The 23,373-nt window shown below is 41.9% G+C and overlaps 1 protein-coding gene across 1 annotated transcript in view; it reads left to right on the forward strand.

Moving 5' to 3' along the window:
- Positions 1-2,430: 2,430 nt before the first annotated feature.
- The window catches only part of CDYL2 (chromodomain Y like 2), a 56,430-nt gene continuing 35,487 nt past the window's right edge, over positions 2,431-23,373 (forward strand). Inside the window, exon 1 of the mRNA XM_053987459.1 lies at positions 2,431-2,790. Within this exon, the coding sequence (XP_053843434.1) occupies positions 2,767-2,790 (24 nt within the window). The 5' untranslated portion in view covers positions 2,431-2,766. The remainder of the gene's footprint in view (positions 2,791-23,373) is intronic.

Consider the following 23,373-nt stretch of genomic DNA (forward strand, 5'->3'; position numbering starts at 1 on the left):
AATATGGCACAGGGTGAGTTGGTCTCATTTCATCTCTCTGGGAACACAGGAACAGCAAAGCCAGAAAGAGCAGTTTGATTATTAGACCTCTCTCAAAATAAAAGACTTCTACTCTTCTACAGCTTGGAAAGGGACTTTTTAAAATTCATTCAAGAGACCTTTGGAAAGGGTTGATACTATGAAAGAAACCAACAGTTTCAGAGAACAAAAATTTTAGTATGCTATCTGAAAAATTACTCACCAGCTCTGACTGCCATTTTGTTTACTGCTGTGGAAAGCTGCAAAATGTAGTTGTAATAAAGCAGACATTGAAGAGATATACCTACTTATTGATGGATATATTCTTATATTCGGCTCAGTGAGCTAATTTGCTACTGTAAACAATAAACATCACTTTACAATAAAATAAAATAATTCATTTATCAAGAAGAAACCATGGGGTGTGATTATTAAGTAATGCACTGCTTGGCAATTAAGTAGTATTGCTGCATTAATTATTGGAATTACTACACATGGGTAGTTTACAGTATTTCTTTATCTTTTCAACATTTTACTCTTCAAATACCAAATCCCAACAATCCAAATACTGCTGGCAAATTGGAAAGCAGAGGACAACTCTCCACTTACCACAGTCAGGTAAAAAAATTAGTTTAATGTAAGCAGAATGTCTTGTCCTTAGGAGTCCAACATCATCACACACCTCTGTAGACCACAAAAACCATAAATGTCTTTGAGCTCCAAACTACCATTAGATAGTTTTTATTGAACTCTCAGTCAATACTAAACTGGTTAGCTGGCAAGTTCATAATCACCAGAGGTAATATTCACAGTTCAGGAGATGGGGTCAAGCAAGAGCTGGATGCACATGTGTGATTTCCTACTTTCACAATAAAAAGTGACAATGTTCAAAATACCCAATACTGATATTTTAAAAAGGAATCCTCTCAGCCAGAAGAGTCTTTGGCTTCACACCACTTGAACCATAGCAGGATTTTTGGTCATAAATAAAATTTTGGAAATAATTCAGTGCTCAATACCAGCGACTTTTATTAACCATTATCACATTCAATAACCCTCTCCAACCTGTGCTCTGAGCAGTGCCAATTCTCACATTCACATGGAAAATCAAGAAGGAAAAATGACAAACACAAGAAGATGGTTACAGGGAATGGCTGAAACTCAATAACAACTAGAGCTGGCTGGCTACACAGCCAAGGTGTGAAGAGCTGGTCAGAGCTCCTTCCTACCAATAAATAAAATACCGAGAGGACACTCAACGCTTTACCTGGAGAAGCACATCCTCCACAGCCCGAAGCTGCAGGAACACGACGTGGTGCTCATCAGCCTCCACGGGGAGCAGCCCTTCCTTACCTTTTGGATGGCCCCGGCTTCTTACTCAGGGTTCTTTGCCACTCCCCGGCTCCTGCCTGCCCTGGAGTCCATCACTGCTGCAAAATGCAGCTTCTGTCACCATGAGCTCGTTCCTCTTCACAGAATCACCAGTTCACAGCATCAGTCATGGTGGAAGGGATCCTAGCGGGTCATCTGGTCCAACCACCCTGCTCTAGGGTCATCCCAGAGCACATGGCACGGGATTGCATCCAGACCGCTCTTGAAAATGTCCGGACTCGGTCACTCACGGCCGGGCTCCTGTGAGAGAAGCTCCTCCGGCTCTGCAGTGATGCGGCGAAGGCCGGCGAAGGCCGCTGGTCAGTGAAGGCACAGCCCGGCTCACCCGGCATCACCTTCACACGTTCCCCATCTCTCAGGTAAGCACCGCGGGGACACCAGAGGCCATAGGGCGGCATTTTTCCTCCAAGAAACGACACGGACGGCTCTAAAGTGGCGATGGCCGATGGCTGCGCGTCGCCGCGCATCCCCCAGCCGCTTCAAAATTCCGGCCACCGCCTCCACGTGAAGAACAGGTGGCGGGACGCCGCTGGCTTTCATATCCCCGAGTGGGCTGGCGAACCTGCAAAATGGCTGGGGGACAGCGGGAGAGGCTCGGCGGGGAGCGGGGGCGAGAGGTGTCCCCGAGCCCCGCCGCGCTTCCCGGGCCGCCGCTCCTCGGGCGCTCCCGCCAGCTCGGCTCCCTCGGCGATGGCCATGGGCGGCGCGGCGGCCACGCGGCGCCGGGGGGGGCGGAAGGTGCCAGCAGGGCCGCCCGAGGCCCCGCGCCCGCCTCTCCCCGTGGTGACCTTGGGCGGGCGGCGCGGCCCTCCCCGCCGAGCGCCCGCTCCGGCACCCACTCCTCCCGCCCGCCCCTCTATTTCTTTCTTTCTTTTTTTTTTTTTTTTAAATTATTATTTTTTTATTTATTTATTTTAGCCGCGGAAAGAGTTTGAGGCGGGGGGGGGGGGGGGGGGGGGGGGCGGAGGGAGGAGGAGGGAGAGGAGGCCGCCGTCAGAGCGGCCCGGGGACTTTCCCGGAGGGAGGGCGCGGGGGGACCCGTCCCAGTCCCGGTCCCCGCCCGGGGCGGGAGGCGGCGGCGGCGGGCGGGGTGTGAGGGGAGGGCGGGGGGCGCCGGCCCCGCCGCCGCGGGGGAGACGCGGCTCCCGGCGCTGTGCGCCCGAGCTGCTGCTGCTGCTGGTTACGCCAGCCCCGCCGCCTGCCTCTCCGCTCTCCTCGCCTCTGATTCTGCGCACAGCCAGCCCCAAAGCCTGTCATTCTGCAAAACACAGTTTACTCAACAGAGAGAGCGAGTGGGGGAGCGGGAGAGGTGGAAAGAGGGAGACGGCGCGGAGGAGCCCGGTCCCGCACCCCAGCATGGCTTCGGGGGACCTTTACGAGGTACCGGGGGCCGCGGGGCGGGCGGGCGGCGGGGGGGGCGCCGGCCGGGGCGCCGCCGAGGGCAGCGGAGGCGCGTTCGGAGCCGCTCCGCCGAGCCCTCGTAGTTGCCGAAGAGCGGAGGAAATCGCCGAGGGAAGGGCTGGGGTGGGGGAAAAGGGCTGGCGTGTGTGCCCGGGGGGGGCAGGGAGGGATGGAGCGGCTCCCCTCCCTTCCCGCTGCCTCTCTCTTTCTCTTTCTCTCTCTACTTTCCATCGGGCTTGATCTTAGCAGGCCTTACAAGAGGGAAGGAGGAAGGAGTGAAGGAGAGCGAGAGTTAGCGGTAGGATGGGGAGGCGATCGCGGTGTGATGAGCCCGGAGAGTGGAGAAAGTCCAGGTAAAGTCATAGGCGCTCTGGACGTGCTGAATGTGCAGATTAGTGCGAAAAAATGCGCCTTAGCGCTGCCGGGAGGCGCAGGGATGGAGGCGGCTCTGCGCCCGCTGTGCAAAGTGCAGGAGCCGGCGCCAGGTTGCTTCACCTCCTGCCCGGGGTGCTGCGGGGGTGGCGGGGGCGGCGGCCGGGCCGGGCCCCGGCTCCCCGCGGGCCGCAAAGTTTGGCGGGGGCCCCGCTCCGGGCGGTCCGGGGTGCGAGGTGGGGCGGGCGGCGGCCCCCGGCCCCGCAGCCCGGCGTGCGCTGCCCCCCGGCCGCGGCGGCGGCGACAGCGGCGGGGCAGCATCGGGCGACGGCCGCCGGGTCGGGGGCAGGCAGGGAAAAAGGATCTGGCGGGCAGTGGGCGAGACCCACCCGAATTTTGACCTCCGGTACCCAGTTCCAATGCCCCAACTGAGAACGAGTCTAGCCACTCTTGCCACGCCAGAGAAGAAGAAGGGAGAAAGCTGAAATGAAAAATAAGACAGACTGGACATGGGTGTTTGAAATATCCAGTTCCAGTGAGTGGAACCAGGGTGGAAGTGTTAAAAACACCAAAAATGACTGGATGTCCTGCGCTTCTTGGTCTGGAGCACCTCCTCAGGCTCCACATTTCCTGGTGAAATGGCCGTTTGCATTGAGGTTCTCTGGAGTGCACAGTTTAAGAGCTAGGACAGAAAACATCACCTTCCAGTTGGAGCTGTGTGCCAGTGATGGGTACTGCTCAACCATGAGGGTGTGCTTGGGTGTGGAACTGCTGCTGTGGTTGGTTGGACATGGTTGGACTTATTCTCCGTTTGATGATCTTGATGATCAGCTGTAGGGTCTTAAGTGCAAATGCAGAATCTGACAGGTTTCACATAGACAGTTTTCACTTTGTCGTTGTCTTTCAAAGTCTTTAGCAGAGGTCACAGCTAAGGGATGACATTGCTCTATTACGATGGTATTTTACCGTGTGTGACACAAACCTCCTCTGAAGTGAACAGCACTTAAACTCTCCTACGTGGTGTTAAATTATCGGAAGTACATGATGATCTGAATAGTGTCATTGACCTTCCCCCCCCATTTTGCAGTATCTGCCATTTTTAACTTCGTAATTTTAAGGATATTGTATGTCAGCTGTATTGCTGTTGTGACTCCAAAATAGCCAGTGGGAGTTCTAAGAAGAACAACTTTGACCCAAAAAAGTTAGTGATACAATTTTAGGATTAGTAGTTTCTGGGATGCATAGAAGACCTTTGCCTGGTGTTGTCTGAGTTGTCTTTAGACGTTTGGATTAGTTCTAGAAAGAAATAAAGCTAGTATGTCTTAGGCTAATGGTAGCCTTGCTGGTTTAGCTCTGACTCATCATTAAAAAATTTTGCTGTTTTATGATCCTTGTGTTGCAAGATGATGACGTTTGGTAGCTGGATGTGTCACCGTGTGACATCCAAGTGAGGTTGCTCGAGTGGTCACCTGGTGTGTTCTGTGAGGGAGCAGACCAACAGCCCAGTTTGCAGGCAGTGCTAGGCCCAGCCTCTTTGCAGGCATTTGCATGGAGGAATGAATTTTTGGTAGTGTGGTTCAAAGCCTCTGAATCACTTCCTTTCTTTGTTACTCCACTTGAAATACTTTTGCTTATCATTGTACAATATGGAAGAATTGTCTTCACCAGAACAGCTAGGTGGAAGAAGTGTGGCTGTTCCTTTTTTGTTGTGTGAGGTGTTTGGAAAATGACCTCAACTGGTCACAGTGTAAAATCTTCATCTACATGTTGGACATGTCGCAAAAATATGTGCAGGGCTTCAGTTATCGATCTATTTGCATTTTGCATCTTCACTGGGAAGTTCTCCATGACAGAGGTCAGAAGAAATGTCTAGAAAGCTGAAGAGTTTGTATGTCTAATAGGTAGCAACTGTGTAGATGGTAGGGGCTTCATTTAAAAGTTGCCTCCATTTTGCCTCCCTTCTTTTTCCCCTTCCCAAAAAGCAGCTGCATCCAGGGGATTTATTAGAAAGAAGTTCTTAAAGCTTGGATGTCCCACACCAGTTTTCAAATGAGATGAAGTACTTTGTGCCCTCAGAGCAGTCCAAATTCTTGAACAAGTAAAATGTTATCACAAGATAACCATTAAACAGTTTCAGGATTTTACCTTGAAATAATTTGGGACTGTGGGTGTAAATAAACAATTTGGATCTTATGGTGACATTCCAAATGTATAATGCACTCCTGATTCCCCTTTCACTCATTAGTAATATCCAAATCCTTCAAGGATTCTTACTGAACTTCATCAAGTAAGACCAATAATTAACTCTGCAATTGGAGAATATAATACTGGCTGAAAAATGATCTTTAAAGCCAATCACAACATAGAAGCCCTGATAAAGCACATGGAAAAGTGCAGTGTGTATATTGCCTGTATGAACTCATCATACTTTGGTGGTACCCAAGAAACTTTTATAAATTTCGAAGTTTTGGAAATAGATGTGCATATTTATCCTGTCAGTTCTTTCATTTTCTACTGTCATGTCATTTTAAAAGGCTTTTCAACCTTTTAAACTTAAAGATAAATTCAATTACTGCCTTTATATTGAAGCAAAATAAGATCACAGACAAAATAACCTCAGTGTTTGGTTAGGTAGGTACCATTTTCCAGTTAGAAATGGCTTTTAATAATCTGTAATGCCTCCTATTATATTTAGGTTAGGAGTGTGAAATAGGCACTGATTTATTCTAGAAGCAAAAGAACACCCATTAGGAGTTCTGTGTTTCCTGGTAGTCAGTTCTAGACCTGTGTGGCAGAACCAAGACACTTCACAGCTGAAGATAATGATTCAATTATATGGTAAGATATAGGTGTTCATTTTGATGTTTTAAAGTACATTTTTTTTCCTTTACCAGTAAAGAATGTTGTATATGTTTTAGTGTAATTCTCAGGCTATATGAAATACTGGTTTGGCTTTGCTTGACTTTCATGTGCTTATGATTTCAAGCTTTTATGAGTGGGTGAAAGTGTCATGGAATATTCCTTTTTTTTTTTTTTCCTTGCTTTTCCTTTTAAGAGGTAACCTGTTAAATATTAAAGACCTATGGTGCATGTTTCCTTAGAAATAATAATCTGAAAATAAAGGACTGACAAAAAGGGTCTTCAGAGTAGCCTTCAGTAAGGCTGCCCTGGTTTGCCTTGTGTTTTACAGTACACTGTTGGATGCATTGACAGGAAATACTCATTCATTTCGGCAACAGACAGAAAGGGAAATGTATTTACTTTTAAATACCAACTTTCTTGATTTCACATTAAAATTTTCAGTAACTTGAAGTAACATTTTTAATTTTTCATGTACAGTTCTGTGTATATTACCTGAATGCAGACAGTTATCTCACAGACTCTGCTATTTTAAGTCTGTGAGATGTCTGTAGAGGGCAAAAGAAATCCTAACTTTTTTTTTCCAAGCCCGGAGTATCCTTTTTACTGTAATAATAAACCTCCTTTGCTGATGAATATGTGAGCCAGTTATCAGTGTGACGAGATGCTCTTTAATCGCATCTCAATGCTTTTTTTTATTTAATATTTTGGGGGAGTGGTATGCAATGAACACCATTAGACTTTCAGGTGTGATGAAGTTGAAATCTAAAGTGGTAATTTACCATTGTGTCAGATTGCATTACACCTTTGATAAGTGATCTAAAGATTACAGCCGGTTCTCTGAAGGGGACTTAATATGTACACCTTTCTGGATCACAGTAATAAAACCAGTCTTTAAAGCTCAATAGTTATTGCATTAAAGGGAAGAAGTGACATTTTTAAAAATGGCATCTTCTCACTGAAATGATGCAATGTCCGTGGCTAGGAGCATGTCCACCACAGTGACACATTTCAATTCAATCTTAGTCTGTTTAATCAGCAGTGTAAGAATGAGCTGCAGTTTATTTCAGCTCACATGATCCACTAGAAAGATAACATACTTCCAGATAATTACAACATTTCCCATTTATACCTGCACTCAGGTACCAGCAAAGTCAAAACTTGAAGATAATAATGGTACTGTTGGGGCTGCTGAATCCCTATGACATGTGGAGACATGCAGATGGGAGAGAACAGGGTTGAACTTTAGGATGCAAGGTTTGGCTTGAGATGCAGGCTTTAGAAAATCATCTTTGCTTTACAAGGAAATGCAAGTTTTTTAGTGTTGTGCTTTCCATCTTGCATCTCTTTCAATGGAGTCATTTTTCAGCAGAGATAAATACTTAAACCTGCTTATTGAACTGAAAAGCAGAAATCTATTTTCTAATTATTTCACGTGTATTTTCTAAGACAGAGGTGACTTGGAAGAAGATGGTATATTTTAGTAAAGGTTATTATTTCTGAAATCAACTTCTGTATTGATACAACTGCTCTGTGGTGAAGGAATAGGATTTACTTCACAAGCAGGAAACAGTGCTTTGAAGTGGAATTTAGGAATATAGAACAGGTAAGCACCCACTCCTGTACACTGGCAAACTGTGGATACAATGCTGATTTCAGTAATACTGAGCTGGCACTCATAAGCTGTAAGATTTAGTTGTCTGTAAGTAACACCTTTTCAATTTTTTTAGTGCAAAAGCTTTGCTAACAACTGTTTTGAAGAATCAGCTATTTATCAATACATTATCACTGATCTGTTCTCAAAATCAGTGTTTAGAAGACAACTGTCCTCAAAATCAAATAACCTCCAAGCAGTATTAACGTCAGTAGGTAGAAATCCAGAAGTTTTGTTGCCTAATGAAAGTTTTCAGGACTCTATTCCAAATGTGGTGTGATTTGCAGTGCAGACTGTATTCCTCAGTCCTATACTGGCCAATCATCTGAGGTATAAATTGAGGTATAAAGACAGTAACAAAGAGTTAACCAGAGCTCCCCTCTGCCCATGCCATGGGACTTCTCTGAATTAAAGTCACTGAGCAAGGTTCAAAAGCAGACCTGGATAACTCTGGCAATATTCATTGTCTTACTAAGAAATTCCAATTTAGAGCTGCATATGGAACATAGCAATGCCCGTGAGTGTCTTGTTTACCTACATCATCACTGTACCACAAGCCAGACTTCCTCATTACACTGTAAACTGCTGAGCATATTTTGGGACACCCAAAACCAATTGATTTCTTGTTACAATCTTGATAAAGTGTTTTATCTGGCTCAAGTGTAGCTTGCTTCAAGGTACAAGTCTTAAGTGTGCTGCTGCTTGGGAGGGACACTGAAATGCACCCTTGTCACTCTTAAAAGCATGAACATTTGACGTGAAGGTACCACCAAAGCCACTGAACTGAACTGACTTCCTTCCCTTCAGTGCCCAGGTTCAGTGCCCATAAAAATCCAAAGCTTAAAATTGCATCATTTCTTGTAACACTTCCTGAATGACAAATATAGTGCTTTATATTGGGCTGGTCTTTGAATATTAAAATCCAGCAATAAACTCACTGCTTAGTAATTGCTTCTGAAAGTTAAAATACTTTGAGAGAGACAGCTCAAATAATGGCAAAATTTAAATGTGGTCTAATATTGAAGGAAATGGGCTAATTATTTTTTTTTAATCAATGGAGTGATTGTGATGGCCAGCTACGTTGTAAATAGCATTTCTTTGTCCATTCATTTGACTTCTAGCATTAGTACAGTTTCTTGGCTCTGTACATTTTCATCAGTGCAATCCCTTTTTGTTGTTCCTTCTTATCCATATATTCTTCAGATCATTTTTGCGGCACATTTTATGGCACTGGCATCCTGACACTGGCAAAAAAAATATTAAATAGTTAACTGTTTCTTGCATGCAAACTATTAGAACAATATCATTAAAATCAAATGTTTGTAATGTACATTTATGCAAATACAAATATTTTGGTTTTGACAGAAGGAAATTCATCCTTTCTGCCTGTGAATTACAGAGTCACACTCTTTGTTTACTATTAAAACTTTACATTGGTAATATTGCAACACTAAAAGGAAATACACTTCAGTCTGTTTTCCTCTATTGCACAGAGCAAATGTAGATTACAGTACTATTTCAATACTATCTCATTACAAGTCCTGATATAAAATATTGCTGCAAATCTATTAGGTCTCTAAAGATTTTCACAAGAAATTGATATGATTGACCTGTGTAAAAAAATGGTTCTTCTCATGCCTCACCAAAAAGAGGAATTAGGCTGACTCTTACAAAATGGTAAAAGGTAGTATGAGCAGGAGACTACAACAGAACACTGAAACAGAACCATCATTTAAAACATCTGTCAGAAAGACACTTCTGTCTAAAAATAGCAGTTCCCCTACTTGGGCTTTCTCAGATGTCTCACAGAGCACCCACAAAACTTGCACCCCATTCCTTCAGAGGAGCAAACCAGAAACAATGAGGATATTTTCTTCCTTCAGGTTCTTCAACGCATTTATTTAGATTTTGTTGGGGTTTGGTGAAATCATCTTATATTAATCACTTATATATGCTCATAACAAATGGATTAAGAAGGACTACACAGTACTAAGTCTGAGAGCCATTGCGTGCAGATTAGTAGCCACTGTCAAAAGAAATAGAATTAGCAGAGACATGTGAACATGTCTTTGTTTGGACAAGAGGTAACATTTTTATATGACATCTCACACATCCTAGGGTCAATATTTAGAGAATTACTCTGGATGGTGTAAAGGGTTCTTCAAGAAACCTTTTTGTAAGATCCCACATGAGCAGCTGGTAACAAAACCAAACTATGGTCCAGAAGGTTTGATCATTTCTTAGACCACCTGGTTTACAGAGAGGTGTCTATGGATAGAGGTTTCAGACACTGGTATTGAGACCTGTGTTGTATAACAGAGCCATCAATTGCTTGAAAATAATCACATTTACTCCTGATAATTTATAGATTATTATTATTATAATTGTCAAGACAAAAGTTGGCAGTGAAGAGCTGAATGACAGCAACTGAAATTCAGTGCTTACAAATGCAAGCTAATGATCAAAGGAAAAATAATCCTGACTATGCATGCATAAAAATGAGCCCTGAAGAAGATGTTACTATTCTGGTGAAATCTTGGAATCATTGTGGAAGGTTTCTGGGTGTGTCCATGTTAGTATGTTAATTTGTTAGTATTTTACTTTGGATCACGTGCATGCTTTTGAAGTGAATCTCCCTATGATCCCCAGTTACCACACCTCTGCTTGCATCACAGCACTGTCTTGGAGAGCAGTGACCACACTCCCTTCCAATGAAACCAAACCAGAAAATGTGTTTCAGCTCCTAAAGAGTGTCCAGTCCATGGGATCAGACTTCTGGCAAACAGAAGTTTACATGTTATTAAAAAAGCAATTGAGAATGAAAGAGAAGACGATCATCCTTGTGTCCCTGGGGAACATGGTGCTTCCACCTCTGCAGTAGTGCACCCACTGCCAGGAGACACAGAAGTGGTGCAGAGAAGGCACATCAGAGTGTTACAGGGGATGGAGTGGCTGTCAGTGAAATGACACCTTATGAAAACTTTCTGGCTGGGTAAAGAAGTGATAGGATGGTATAGAAATGACAGATGGGGGATGTTCAGTTAAGTCAGAGATGAATGCTGTTTCTCATTGCACAAGAAAAGATATGCAAGCAAAGGTAATAATTAGGCAAGTGATGGAGACAAGGGAAGTACTTTACAATATTTAAATCTTAAAACTCTTTGCCATGGGATGTTGTGGAAATCAGAATTGTAAATGGTTTCAAAGAATGGTAAAACAGGTTCTTGGCAGATTGATCCCTTTATACTTTTCAGCACAAACCAATCTTTAAACTGCTAATCATGAGAAGCTGTGAGGGCAGAGCAAGGGCAGCACTTACTCTATAGATGCTGTTTCCTAAGCATCCAGTACTAATTTCTGTTTGAATATACAACACGTTGAGCTAAGTGGACCTTTAGTCTGACCTCATATAGCAGTTCTTAGTTTTGTACTTACTACAGTCATTAAACAAACATAGTTATTGACTAAGGTGTTGATATGGTCTGCAGAGATCACAAACACACTTGCCTTAGAAGTTGTATCCCAGTATTCTAATTCCTACACCTTCTGAATTAATATCTTTGCAAAGCAAAGGACAAAACAGAATAGTGGGCTTGGTTTCTGCTTTAGAGCCCTCACAGTCTAGATTTAGAATCATAGGATCATTACGTTTGGAAAAGTCTTCGAAGACCATTGAGTCCAACCATTAACCCAGCACCACCATCTTCACTGCTGAGTCGTGGCCCCAAGTGCCACATCCACCTGCCTTTTGAACACTGCAAGGATGGTGATTCCACCACTGCCCAGGGCAGCCTATTCCAGACTTCTAATAAGTTGCAGTGTGTGGTACAAGCAAACAAAAGACTAGAAAAAGAGAGGAGGTGATTAAGTAACATTGAATCAAACTCCTGAAATAAAAATGAAGTTTTGGCTCCTTGTTGTAGCTCTCCTTAATAACTGGGGCTAAGGGGTTAAAGATAAACTAGAAAACTTTCCAGTAAATGCATGGCATGAGGCAAATGACTGAGTCAATGTTACTGGAAAGTTATATTAATGGAATAATATGTTTTTGATGAACAAAACAAGGCTTCTCCTACGAGAAAAGCATTTCAGCATCTAAAAGGGTTTATCCACAGCTTTTCCACATTTATGGTTTTGGATTGGATTCATAGGCTTCCTTAATACTGTACAGAATTGCCAGTCTGCCTTACCTGAATATACATCAAAAATCCACTAACTTTTAATTAACTTTTAATAAACCCACAAAGTGGTTGTTCTGTTGTTAGGGGTTTTTTTTTTCCAGAAATGGTGATTACTAATACACGGATATATAAACAGTCGCATTTCTAACTGACCAGCCTGACCTGTCAAATTCTTTCGCACATATACAATGAACTTTTTTGTGACATCACTTGGCAGTCACTCCAATAAAAGAAAGAGCGTTGCTCATGTATCTTATTATTCTTAGTAATATGAGAGATCTAAAAATAAAGTGTGACATTGCATGATTTTTTAAAAGACGACTTTGTAAAATTTGTTTAACTCTACTAATGGACTTGCCTTTAAATCTTACACAGTTGAAATTTGCTCTCAAATTTTTCTTTTTTTGGGGAAGGGAGAATTTTGCAAAATATGAAATTACATTAATACACCTAATGAATTTGTCTTCCAGAAATCTTTTGTGATAAGTTTCAGGTATTTTAGCATAGGAAATATGACAGGAAAGGTGCTGGAGAAATGCTGAGAAGTAGGGTTCACATGGAAGGAAAAGGCACTGTAATTATTACAGGGCTTGTAAATGGGTTCTGAGAGAAACTGCAAAGATGTTGATCACAAAGTCTTTTGGTGATTAATGTAAGGGAGGAATGGCAGACTTCAGTGCAAATGGGAATGCAGGAATTTAGGATGACAGCACGGAAGACCTTCATTGATGAGAAGTGACTGAATATATCTACATAAGCAGAAGAAGTAGCAAACTTTTAGATTCAGCAATGGTGCAACATAGCAGCAAAGTTTCAAATGAAAAAGGAATGTGACTCACATATTAAAAGCTATACGGGGAGGAGGAGGGAAACTTTAGATCCCAAACTAAGTACCAGGAATTAGAGGGAAAACTACATTTATGTTCAAAAATGATTTCACGTGATTTCAGGGGAAATAACCTGAAAGTTCATGAAGGAATGATAAATACTGGCTGAGGAGGGACAAGAACTTTGTGATTTGTCTGCAGTAACTGGAAACAAGAGTTTGTAATAGAGTCCAGGTGCATAAACTCAAGCTTTCCACAATCTGAAAATTGGGAAAGTTGAGAAAAAACTTGCGCTATTGTGTTCAGTAAATATTAGCACTGGTTCATCATTTTCTACTGTGCTGACAAGTCAGAACCAATGTACTGTGCTACAACAGTCAGAAAAGGACATGGGAGAGATGATGAAGAACTTGACAGTGTTGTTTTCATGTGGTCACTATTACAGACTTTATGCTACTGTTTGCTGCAGATTAATACATGGCGGTATGCAGTGTTTGTACAGTCAGCAAAATACATCATGGTATGGAAACAGTGATAAAAGTAACAGGAAATTGAAAGAAACAATGAAAAAGAAATTATTTCTGGGGGTGTGTTTTTGTGTGTGGTTTTTAGGGTATTTTGTTTGTTTCATTTTTTACGGTGGAAATGCAAAATGGCCACTTTTCTGTCTTTGTGTGTAAAAACAATGTGAGACAGGCAATTAAATATACAGGCAGTTCAGATAGCAAAATTCAGTAAGACTGGCTGTTCCTCTAACTTACCTTTATGGTCTTTATGTCTTATGTGCAGTAGAAGCCCTAATCATCCGTGCATTGATGATACACAGAAGGTATAACGGAAACACCAGAGAAAGTTGATAATCTGTGCTTGATAATCTGTTTTTACATATACCAATGAAATAGCTTCTCTTTCCCCCTACACACACAGAAACCCTCAGGTTTCTTAAGAAAAGGATGAGGCCCTTGGCCAGCTTTTATGGCCTTCCCAATGCTGCATTTATTTGCCTCTTGGTGTCAAGAATGGTGATTGTCAATTAACTGTGGGAAATGTGGGTCTCTCAGAGGAAAATATTTGAGTGCTGAGCAACACCTTCAGAGCCCGCATGATTTGGATCAGCTCCTTCCTCTACTTTTTGCTGGTTTAGGACCCTCTGCAGCATTCTGCACACGATAGTGATGTGTTAGTGCTTTTAGGGAAGCTGAAGTATAAATACACCATCAGAATACACAGCAAGCAGGCTGCCTGTGTGGCCTGATGGAACTCAGGAGCATCAGAGAGCTGTGCTCCTCCCCTGTCCTCACTCAGCATTTGGAGGCCATTGGAAGGAGACTTTTCACTGGCAGCAAATGACTTCCATTGCCTTTCCCATGCACTTGCATCTGATGATGGGTTAAAGCAGGAGTGCCACGGTGGCATTGTCATCTCTCCCTGCTGACTAAGGCCTGTGTGAACAGTCTGTTGTATGGCATTTATCAAATGGATCAAGATAATAAAAATTACAAGCTCCAAGGGAGATGCCCCTTTTTTTTCATTGTATACATCCCAAGCTTTGCATTATTATTCTCATCAATCTTTTGTTACACTGAGAATGTGCTTTCATTGAAGAGCAGCATGGCTCAACATGTGGACTACCAGTTGTAGTTCATAATCTCCTATGAGCTGCCTCTTGCTGCCTCAGGAAGCATTTAAAAATTGCCAGAATTGATGGAAGACTGTTCTTTCTCCCAGCTGAATAGCATCTCCCCAGCTTTATCATGGGCACCACGAAGGATGACAGATCTTTATCCTGCATTGTTTGACCATCCTGTGCTTTGGCTTTCTGACATGACATCACTTTCAGTATTTCTAGTGAGTGCCTCTCGGAAGCGTATCAGGTATTGCAGTGGCACAGGGTGACCACTTACTGACAAGCTGCTGTGGGCTGTGATTCAAATTGTTCTGCAGCTGTGCTGCTGTTAGTTTTTGTGCTCCATCCACTCATGTCAAACACCACTGACAACCTGCTCTGTTTAGAAGAAAGGCAGGTCTCCGTTTAACATGAACTGAACCTTCTATTTGTACCATGAATGATGCAATTTCTTCCCCTGCTATTAACTGCTACTCTTGTAGCCTATTTAGTTTACAGGGGAAAAAAAGGTCTTGTTTACTGATCAATAAGAGATTGAGTTTACATATAGTTTTTATTTTGGATATGCAGTTTGCATTGCTGATATATCTTGGCTTACACAACCCTTGATTTTCTGCAGTCCATTTGAAGATATGTGTCCAAAGGACAGTTGACAAACCAAGGACAATATTCTTTTAAGTTTTTTTTATCCCCAAGCCACAAGGCAGAATTCCTTTAGTTAACTGAAATAAATTCTGCTTTAATGTAACACTTTTCTAAGATGTCCAGTTCCCCTTATTAATTCTAGGATTTTGTGGAGCTCAGAACAGCTTTAACAGAACCTTTCCCAAACATCTTTCTTACTTCATGTCCATCTGCCATTTCTCCTGTTACCACCAAAAGGCAGCCATTCCACGATAACAAGCATCTTAAAAGTTGCAGTGTAATGGCAGTTGATCTTTCCAAGAGCTGGGTTAGACACCGAGGATGTTGTTTAGTACTGAGAAATCACCAAGTTATATTTTGGATGTACATTTAAATGCATACACTTTCTCAGGCATTGAGGGGATATCTGGGGATTGCCTACAGATATTTACTAGTTGATATATCACTTATTCAAGATTTGGAAAGTACTTGAGAAGTAAGCCTCAGGGTTAGCAGAGGAGCTGTGTGATAAGCCTTAGATCTCACAGAAGAACTGATAGCAAGACCTACCTTTTCATTCCCCCTCTGATTATACGGTGGTGCAGTACGGCTTCGCAGAGACACATACAGCCTAACTGAGGGAGGCAGAGGATGAACCAAGGCTGGTTTACAGCAAGTTTTGCGGCTTTTTTTTCTTTTGAAGTGACTAGTCTGTAGCTCCATTTCTGAGAAGGTTACTTGAACCTGTGACTCAAACAGAGACATTTCTGAACGGGGTAAACCGGTGGCTGCAGCACTTGTGGGACAGAAACTGCTGAGTGCTCAGAGCACGTTCCCCTCTGCAAACATGGTGGCAGCTGCTTTCGATCTGTGGCTTCTCACTGCTATTGTGTGAGGGAATCACACTCCGAGTTTCAAGAGCCACAACAGAGAGTAAGTAAAGCTGTGGCTCATCTAGGACTGGGTGTTATTTTAATAAGCTTAATAAATCCTATATAGGACTGAACTATCTTTGGAGTTCTCAGTCCTACAAAGCAGCGCTGTCAGTCTGACCTTTGAGCCTTGGTACACTGCAGAGCTCTGAAAAACTGCACCAGTTCTACGCTGCACCAATTTCAGCAACATCAGCAACCCCAGTGGAAGTAGCTCACCCACTTTAGCAGCTGTTCTCAGCATCAAGTTGATCAGACATTGTACTGCAGAGGGTTTCCACTGCCACAGCTCACCGTGGTCACAGACACTCGCTGAAGTCCAGGAGGTCCACACTCACTTGGAAACAAAATTATTTGCTTTGTGAAAGAAGTACAGAAGATGAGTTGGGATTTTGTTAACCAAACTCATTCACATTATTAAAGCTGAACTGTCCATGAAAATGTTATTATTGTTCTTGTAAAGCATGAATGGCAAGGATTCATTCCATGTATGGATACTGACCTTCAAAGGGAAAAATTCATTGCAGCAGCATTTATCTCACTTTTGGCAAAGCTGGGTGATGAACTAATATAATTTTTTTTAAAAGTACTATCACAACTGTTTTCTGGCTACATTACAATTTCATTAATGGATGTGTATTGTAAGTTATCTTATCCTTGGACAGTCTACTTTGGAACATCAAACTAAAAAACTGCTTTTATAAAATTATTTCAGTGAAGTTAATACCAAATGCTGAGAAATATGGTAGCTGTACCAAGAAAATGAAAAGCCCTAGGGCTAAATATTTTTATAAAAGTCATTTAAAAACAGACTTCAACCAACTAAGTTGACCTTGGTTGTTAAAGTGCTGGAGAGCTTCAGTTTTGCACAGCTGTAAGTATGACACTGTTTGAATTACTTATCAGAATCTGCCAGTGGTGTAAGGTTATGACTTCTACTAATAAAAAATCTGCAGCTTTTGATTGAGATGATTAGGGAAATGTCCAACGTGCCATTGAAAAGGTTTTCAGGTATCTAAACCCAAAAGATACATGAGGGTTTGGCCCTTAAGTGAAAATATTCACAATTTTCCAGAACATTCCTGGAGCAAAAGGTTGTGTCTGTCTTCCAGGAAAAGGATGGCATCCTAGAACACAACAGGATTGCTGCATCTTTCCTTATGGTAGATCTGTGCTGCTCATTTTTGTGTGAGTGTAGCACAGAGAAGCAGTAAATCTCCCATGTGGCATATGGATAAGGCAGTCACTTGACGAGCAGGGATGTACAATTTGGGCAATACACACAGCCATTCCAAGATCATTCCTAATCCCAAACCACTTGTTCTATTCTGAAGGATCTGTAAGGAACTTCTCCACTCAGCCCTGCTCCGTTGCTCTTCCCATCCCTTCCCTTTGTGCTGCCAGTGGCATTTCCCTGGATGTTGCTAGCCTTGTCTTTGGGAAGTCCCCTGGCAGCCCTGCTAAGCCCCTGCCCATCTCCAGCTCCCTGGCATCCCTCTGCCTCTCTCTGCTGCCTCCACGCACAGGAAATCCTGGAGGACAACACAGGCTGTCCACAGCTGACTCCACAGAGAACTTGGCCTCAAAACTAAACTCGGGGTGTATTTTTGAACATCATGTAGGCTACAAAAGTGCTGCAAGGACAGGAAAGTGTTGCTGATGTACTCCCTCTGTCTCCCTCACACTTGGCTGCACTGGACCAGGGAGCTCCTGTGCCACTAATGCAAATACTCACTGAATTCACCCCATGGAGTTCCCTGATGATGCAGAACTGGGTTATTTCAGTGGCAATTGATTCACTAGTCATGAATTTCATTTGAGAAAATCATGTAATTTTTGGTTCACTGTCTTCTCTAAAGTGACAGCAGCTCTTTTACATACCCCAACAGGCTCAGCAAACTATTTAGTCAGTTTGAGATTGAGAACAAAATGCTGTTACGTCTTCATTTCCCAAATGCAGCTGATGGTGAATCACTTGTGCCTAGTGAATGGTCTGTCAGGTCAGCAAAACCAACCCCTTTCTTATTTTTGGGCAGATATATCCAAAAGACAGTTATTGTTTGGGTAAAAAATGTGAATGTATTTTACTACAGTAAAAAATATATGAGACACTAACTCAAATTATTTAACTCCTTACACTCTATTAATGTTTCGTGTGCCTGCTTTCAGAACACTCCTAGAGTGTTCTGTTTCAATTTGTTTAATTGGTATTTTTGCATTCATGCCATCGGATTTTTAATAACCGAAACACTGAAAAAAAATTCTAAGGTGAATTGTTAATTTTTTATAGATGTGCATCTTTCATAGATTACTTCTTTTTAAGCTTTTGCACTTAGGTACTATTATGACTGTAAATGAATCCAAACACATATTTAGCACTTGAACTTTTTGCAAACGAACAAGGCTGTTTTCCTGTTTCCAGCAGGGTACAGATCTGTGCAGATGTAAAGCAGTTTGTAGACAGATGTGGGTAATTATATAGTTGTTTGCAGTGATCCAGTATAGCACAGTGAAAATGTCTCTTTGGCCATGTGACTGAGCACATGGGTACAGATTTAAGACAATAAGTAATAAACTTTTTTTTACCAGAAATAAAACTGGGGCATAGAACTGAGCGCATCTTCCTTGCATTTAATTTTTCCATTTTGGTCAGTCAAAATTTTGCCGTTTTAAGAGGAGGTACATTATTTTTCTAAGCAATAAAATGAAGGAAAGAAGTTACTTACATTGATCTGGTGAATGCAGTTATTGTAGTCCCACACTTCATAAAAGTGCTCTCTCCCAATAATATACAAAATAACATGAATTTGAACTTTAAACACAAGTAATGAACCCTAACATCTAGGATGAAGTTTCAGAATATGTCTCTAAAGCAACTACAAAATTTTAGACAGAGCCATCACATTAGCTCCCAAATTTTACAAAATGTAAAGAAACACTGAGACCATCTGTTCAGTAAGTTACAAATGACTTTGCAGGATTTAATGTTTGGAAAATTAAATTAACTAAGAGATATAAAAAGTGCCAGTGGCTGGAAGTTTACCCTTCAAAATTAGAGTTGAGACACACTTTTAAACATTAAGGTTATAGCATTCTTTTTCTGGGACTTTGATTCACTACCAGCAATGGTGTACTTTCTGTGAATCACTTCGAATTAAGACATGATAACTTTGTAATAATGTGGTTTAAGTAAATCAGAATTTGGGACCTTATGCAGAACATGGATGAAGAACGTTCCTGTGCAACCCAGGATGGGTTCAGTGGGTATAATTGTCCCTTTTGGCATTCAAATCTGTAAGTGTGAGCCTGTAAGTAATGTCATGACACACAAATAAGCAAATTTGGGCCCTCATACTGAAAAGGAACATGGGTTCCTCTTAACCGAGTGGCTCTGGGACTTCTTTGGTGCCCTGGTATGCAAAACTTGTTCTAGATCTGTACTTGAGTTTTAATCTATGTTTCTTTGGGTTTTTAGTGTTACCAAGACATTATATCCCCAAAGGTTTATAGCCACAGAATAAACATTTGTCAGAAAAGAAAAACTTTGATGACATTGAAAAAAAAAAAAAAAAACTTGTGATATTATATATCATTTATTCCAGAAGGTCACTATTATTTTAATAGTTCTGTGGTTTTCATTTCATACTATACACTAAACACCTAAAATGCTAGAAACCTCAAGCTCAAATATGCAGAGTCTGCCTCACCATTATTTCTAGAACATTTGATGAACGGGATATTATTACCTTTTTATGTTAAACAGTGGTTAATCTATAGTTTGAAGAAAGGTATGGTGGCCAACTGTTGGAGAATGAGTTCTAGTGTGTGAATAAAGTGCAGGTCATTCTAATGGAGCAAAAACTTCAGATATTTTATGCTGTTTCAAATAACAAGTCATTTCAGACTCTAATTCTTTAGAATTATACTTTTTTTTTCACTGTATACACAGTATATTTAGATTATCACTGGATGCCCTTCATTGAGCAATGCCCACAATTACTTGCATAATTAGATTTAATCTTGCTGACATAGGAGTATGTGACTAGATGGGCACTAGAAAAGGAAAGAACCATGTCTTGGGGATGGTTTATTATCCCATATAATTTTTGGGGTTTTTGATCTGTTTGTGTCCAGAGTGGCAGCTGTCCCTGCCCCAGCTCTGGGGCTATCGATCACGATGTTTGGGAGCCAAGATGGGGTTTCCAGAGGGAGATGGAGGTGGGATGGGAGGCAGCCCTTTCAATTCAGCATGTTCTCTTCAACGCAGCCGGTATCTCTGACCAGGGATCCTGCTATTTCTGTGGGTTTTGCCTGCTTCTTTTTGGTTTGGCTTTTTGTTTTGCTTCGGCACTGTGACTTGCCAGCTTGGCTTCTTTTGCTGCTCTGCCGTTGGAAAGCCCAGTGCCAGTGCGTGCCCGCCAGCCCAGGGAACACCCTCGTTTTCTGCTGAGCGCTGTCCCCACCCTCCTCACAGCCCAGACCCAGGGACAGCCAGCGCCGGTGAGCAATCCCAGGGACTCTCTGTCTCTGCCATGTTCGGGAGCCAGGCTGCTGCTGCCCAGTCCCCGCCGTGCCTCCACAGCTGCTCCAGGGTCTGTGCTACACTGGAGCTGTCTGGGAGGTGCTGTGGTCCAGCTACAGCTGCAGAGCTTCTGCTGCCTCTTGCTTGCTGCCCCAGGTTGAGCCTGCCCTGCCGTTCCAGCTTGCTGCTCCTGAGGTTTCCTGCTACAGCTCCTTTCGCTATGCAGAGGGGGCACCGGTGGGTTTGTTAAGGAAGGCCCTTCTCCATCCCACGCCATTACGGTGCGGAGAAAGGCGGCCGGACTCGCGCCACAGCGCCCCCTGCAGCCGCGGGGGAATCATCGCACCCCCTGCCCGGCCGGGAGCCAGCAGCGCCCCTGCTGGCTGTGCCCGGAACTGCAGCCAAGGGGAAAGCGCCTGCGGCCGAGAGAGGCTGTGGTTGGTTTTCTGGGGGGTCAAGGTTCCACAAGTCAATATTTATTCAATTTTTTTTTTTTTAATAAACATGATTTTTTCACTTTCACTCCCTGGTATCCATTTGTCTCATTGACAGAAGGAAAGGGAGCTATTGAAGCCCTTTTCTCCTTAGAGGAAATGCTCATTCCAGGGCACTTTCTCCTGAAGTTTGTCTTGAAATCAAAACAAACTGAAATCATAAAACACAGATTCTGGGGTAAAGAGAGCCTGAAAAATATCTTTGTTCCTTAAAGATCTGACTTTTTAAACATATTTTTTTAAGACTATTTAAAAAAAAATGAGGCCAAATAGATTTTTTTATTGAAGATAAATTGCACTTCTGACCCATACAAAAAAATTGAAGTGCTTATTGATTAACTTGGACAGGACTGTTCATTTTGATACATATAGTATTGTGAAGGGTTTAAAAAATGAGAAAGTACATTACCAAACAACTGAAAGTAGAAAGATTTCATATATTCAGATGATCTTGAATAAAAATTTGATATTCTGTGGCCATCAGAGGAATTAATTAAACACCTCACAGTGCTCATCTGAAGGAACATTTTCAGCAAAGTGTAGGAGATGTACAGGTGATTCAGACACTTTTTTCTTGCTGTTAACTTTGGAAGACTCTTTCTAGCCATTTAGAAAGAAACTAGAGACTATTCCATCCATTTTTCCCCAGTGTCATTAAACCAGTATTTATCCTTACACATGTCATAAAATATCTGTGATTCCCTCCAGAAGTAATTCACAGGTGCAAACTTGCCTTTTAAAACCTGCACTAACTATTTATGATTGTTGCATTAATGGAATCAGCAAGGCAAGAACTGTAAAGATCCTGGAGCATACAGTGCTGCCTTTGCCTGCACTGCACAGTCCATGTGACGTTCAGCAGCCAAGGGCAAGGTCTTTTCCAGAATAACACCAAATTTTTGCACAGCAAAACTAAGATCTCTGTCTTTGGGGCACACTAGGCAGTCATTAGCACTTTTCTGACAGACATTCTGTACGAGAGTTTGTGATTAACATATTCTGACCATTTCATTTCAAGAACAAGTCAAACATTATGGCACACTACGTACTAAAGGAAAGCGCTCACTGCTCTAAGCTCCACCTGTAATGCTGCTAAATAACAGTAATGAGCATTAGTATCCATGTAGTAGGATAGGTTTACATGGTGCTTTGTAACTATTTGGAGTGGTAATTGGGAAAATATATACTCTCTAGGGAAATTTTCTGATTATCTAAAAACAAACTTGGTTTGTTTAAATCCTTCTTGCATGGCCACAAAAGTTTCCTGTTCCCTTAAAATTAAAAAATTAAGCATGTGCACATCATCTTGAAATCTTCAAAACATGAAATACTTTCTTATTATCTAGAAGGCAAGATTACTTATTCTAGATACCTAACATTAGTTATTAGCCCTAAAAATATTCCAGAAGGCTGAAGTTTATGTTCCTTCATTGGACTATAGCATATAAGCACATAAAATACATTATAAGCATTATAAAAGGAAATCTTTTCCCAGTATTTATCAGTATTTCTGCTAAGGTACTAAGAATATAGCACCTCTCCATTGTGAGTGTTATTGTTTATTTCTGTGATATTCTTTCTGTGTATACCTTTGTACACAACTGCTCTTTGGAGAGAAACAACAGCTGAAGTGTGATCAGAAATTCCATATGTTATTCCAGAGCCATATAATCCAGATGTAGTCTTTTTCCCACATATTCATCTCGTGAGTTTCTTACCCTTTCCAAGCATGCCAGGAGCCTTTTGGTCTTATCAGGCCATTATATTGCATATTCTGCTCCCAAACTGTGAGGTGCAAGCAGCAAGTACCAATACAACATGCACATACACAGCACAAGTTAATCTTGGGATTATTTTCCCTTTTTTTTTTTTTTTCACTGTGCTTCAAAACAGATGTGCTTCACCAAAATTTTCATTTTGTACACTGCTCCACATACTTATACTCCACATAATTATTTCAATGCACCTTTCCCATTTTCCACACCAGATCTGAAATTACTTCACAGAGTGGGTGTTCTTTTTGAATATGAGGCACATAAAAACAAAGAGAACAGTTGAGATGATGACAGGGAGTAGAAACACAAACTCTGACTTTGAAGCCCCATCTAAGCATCCTATCCTGCAGTACACTCTATTACTACTTCAGCACAAACCTTCAGGACAGGTACAGGAAACAAAAGTTTTGATTCACATATTTCCTCCTAGCTTTGTGGTAAAGTTTGGCAACTTATCCCTCTTATCCCTGCCTTTAATTCCGTTATATTGAACAAAAAGCAAATATACAGCTGTTGCCATAGAGCATGTTGAATGTTTACACCCCAGCTTAGCACATTCTTTCTTCTGCTTATACCATGAATACTGACTGTTCATTTAAACACTGAAAAGACACTTAGGAATGACTTCACAATGTATCTCACTACTAAAAAACATCATTTTAATGACTAAGAAAATCTTTTTAATCTCATGAGCA

This window comes from Vidua macroura, chromosome 11 (genome assembly GCF_024509145.1).
Source record: "Vidua macroura isolate BioBank_ID:100142 chromosome 11, ASM2450914v1, whole genome shotgun sequence".
Classification (NCBI taxonomy): domain Eukaryota; kingdom Metazoa; phylum Chordata; class Aves; order Passeriformes; family Viduidae; genus Vidua; species Vidua macroura.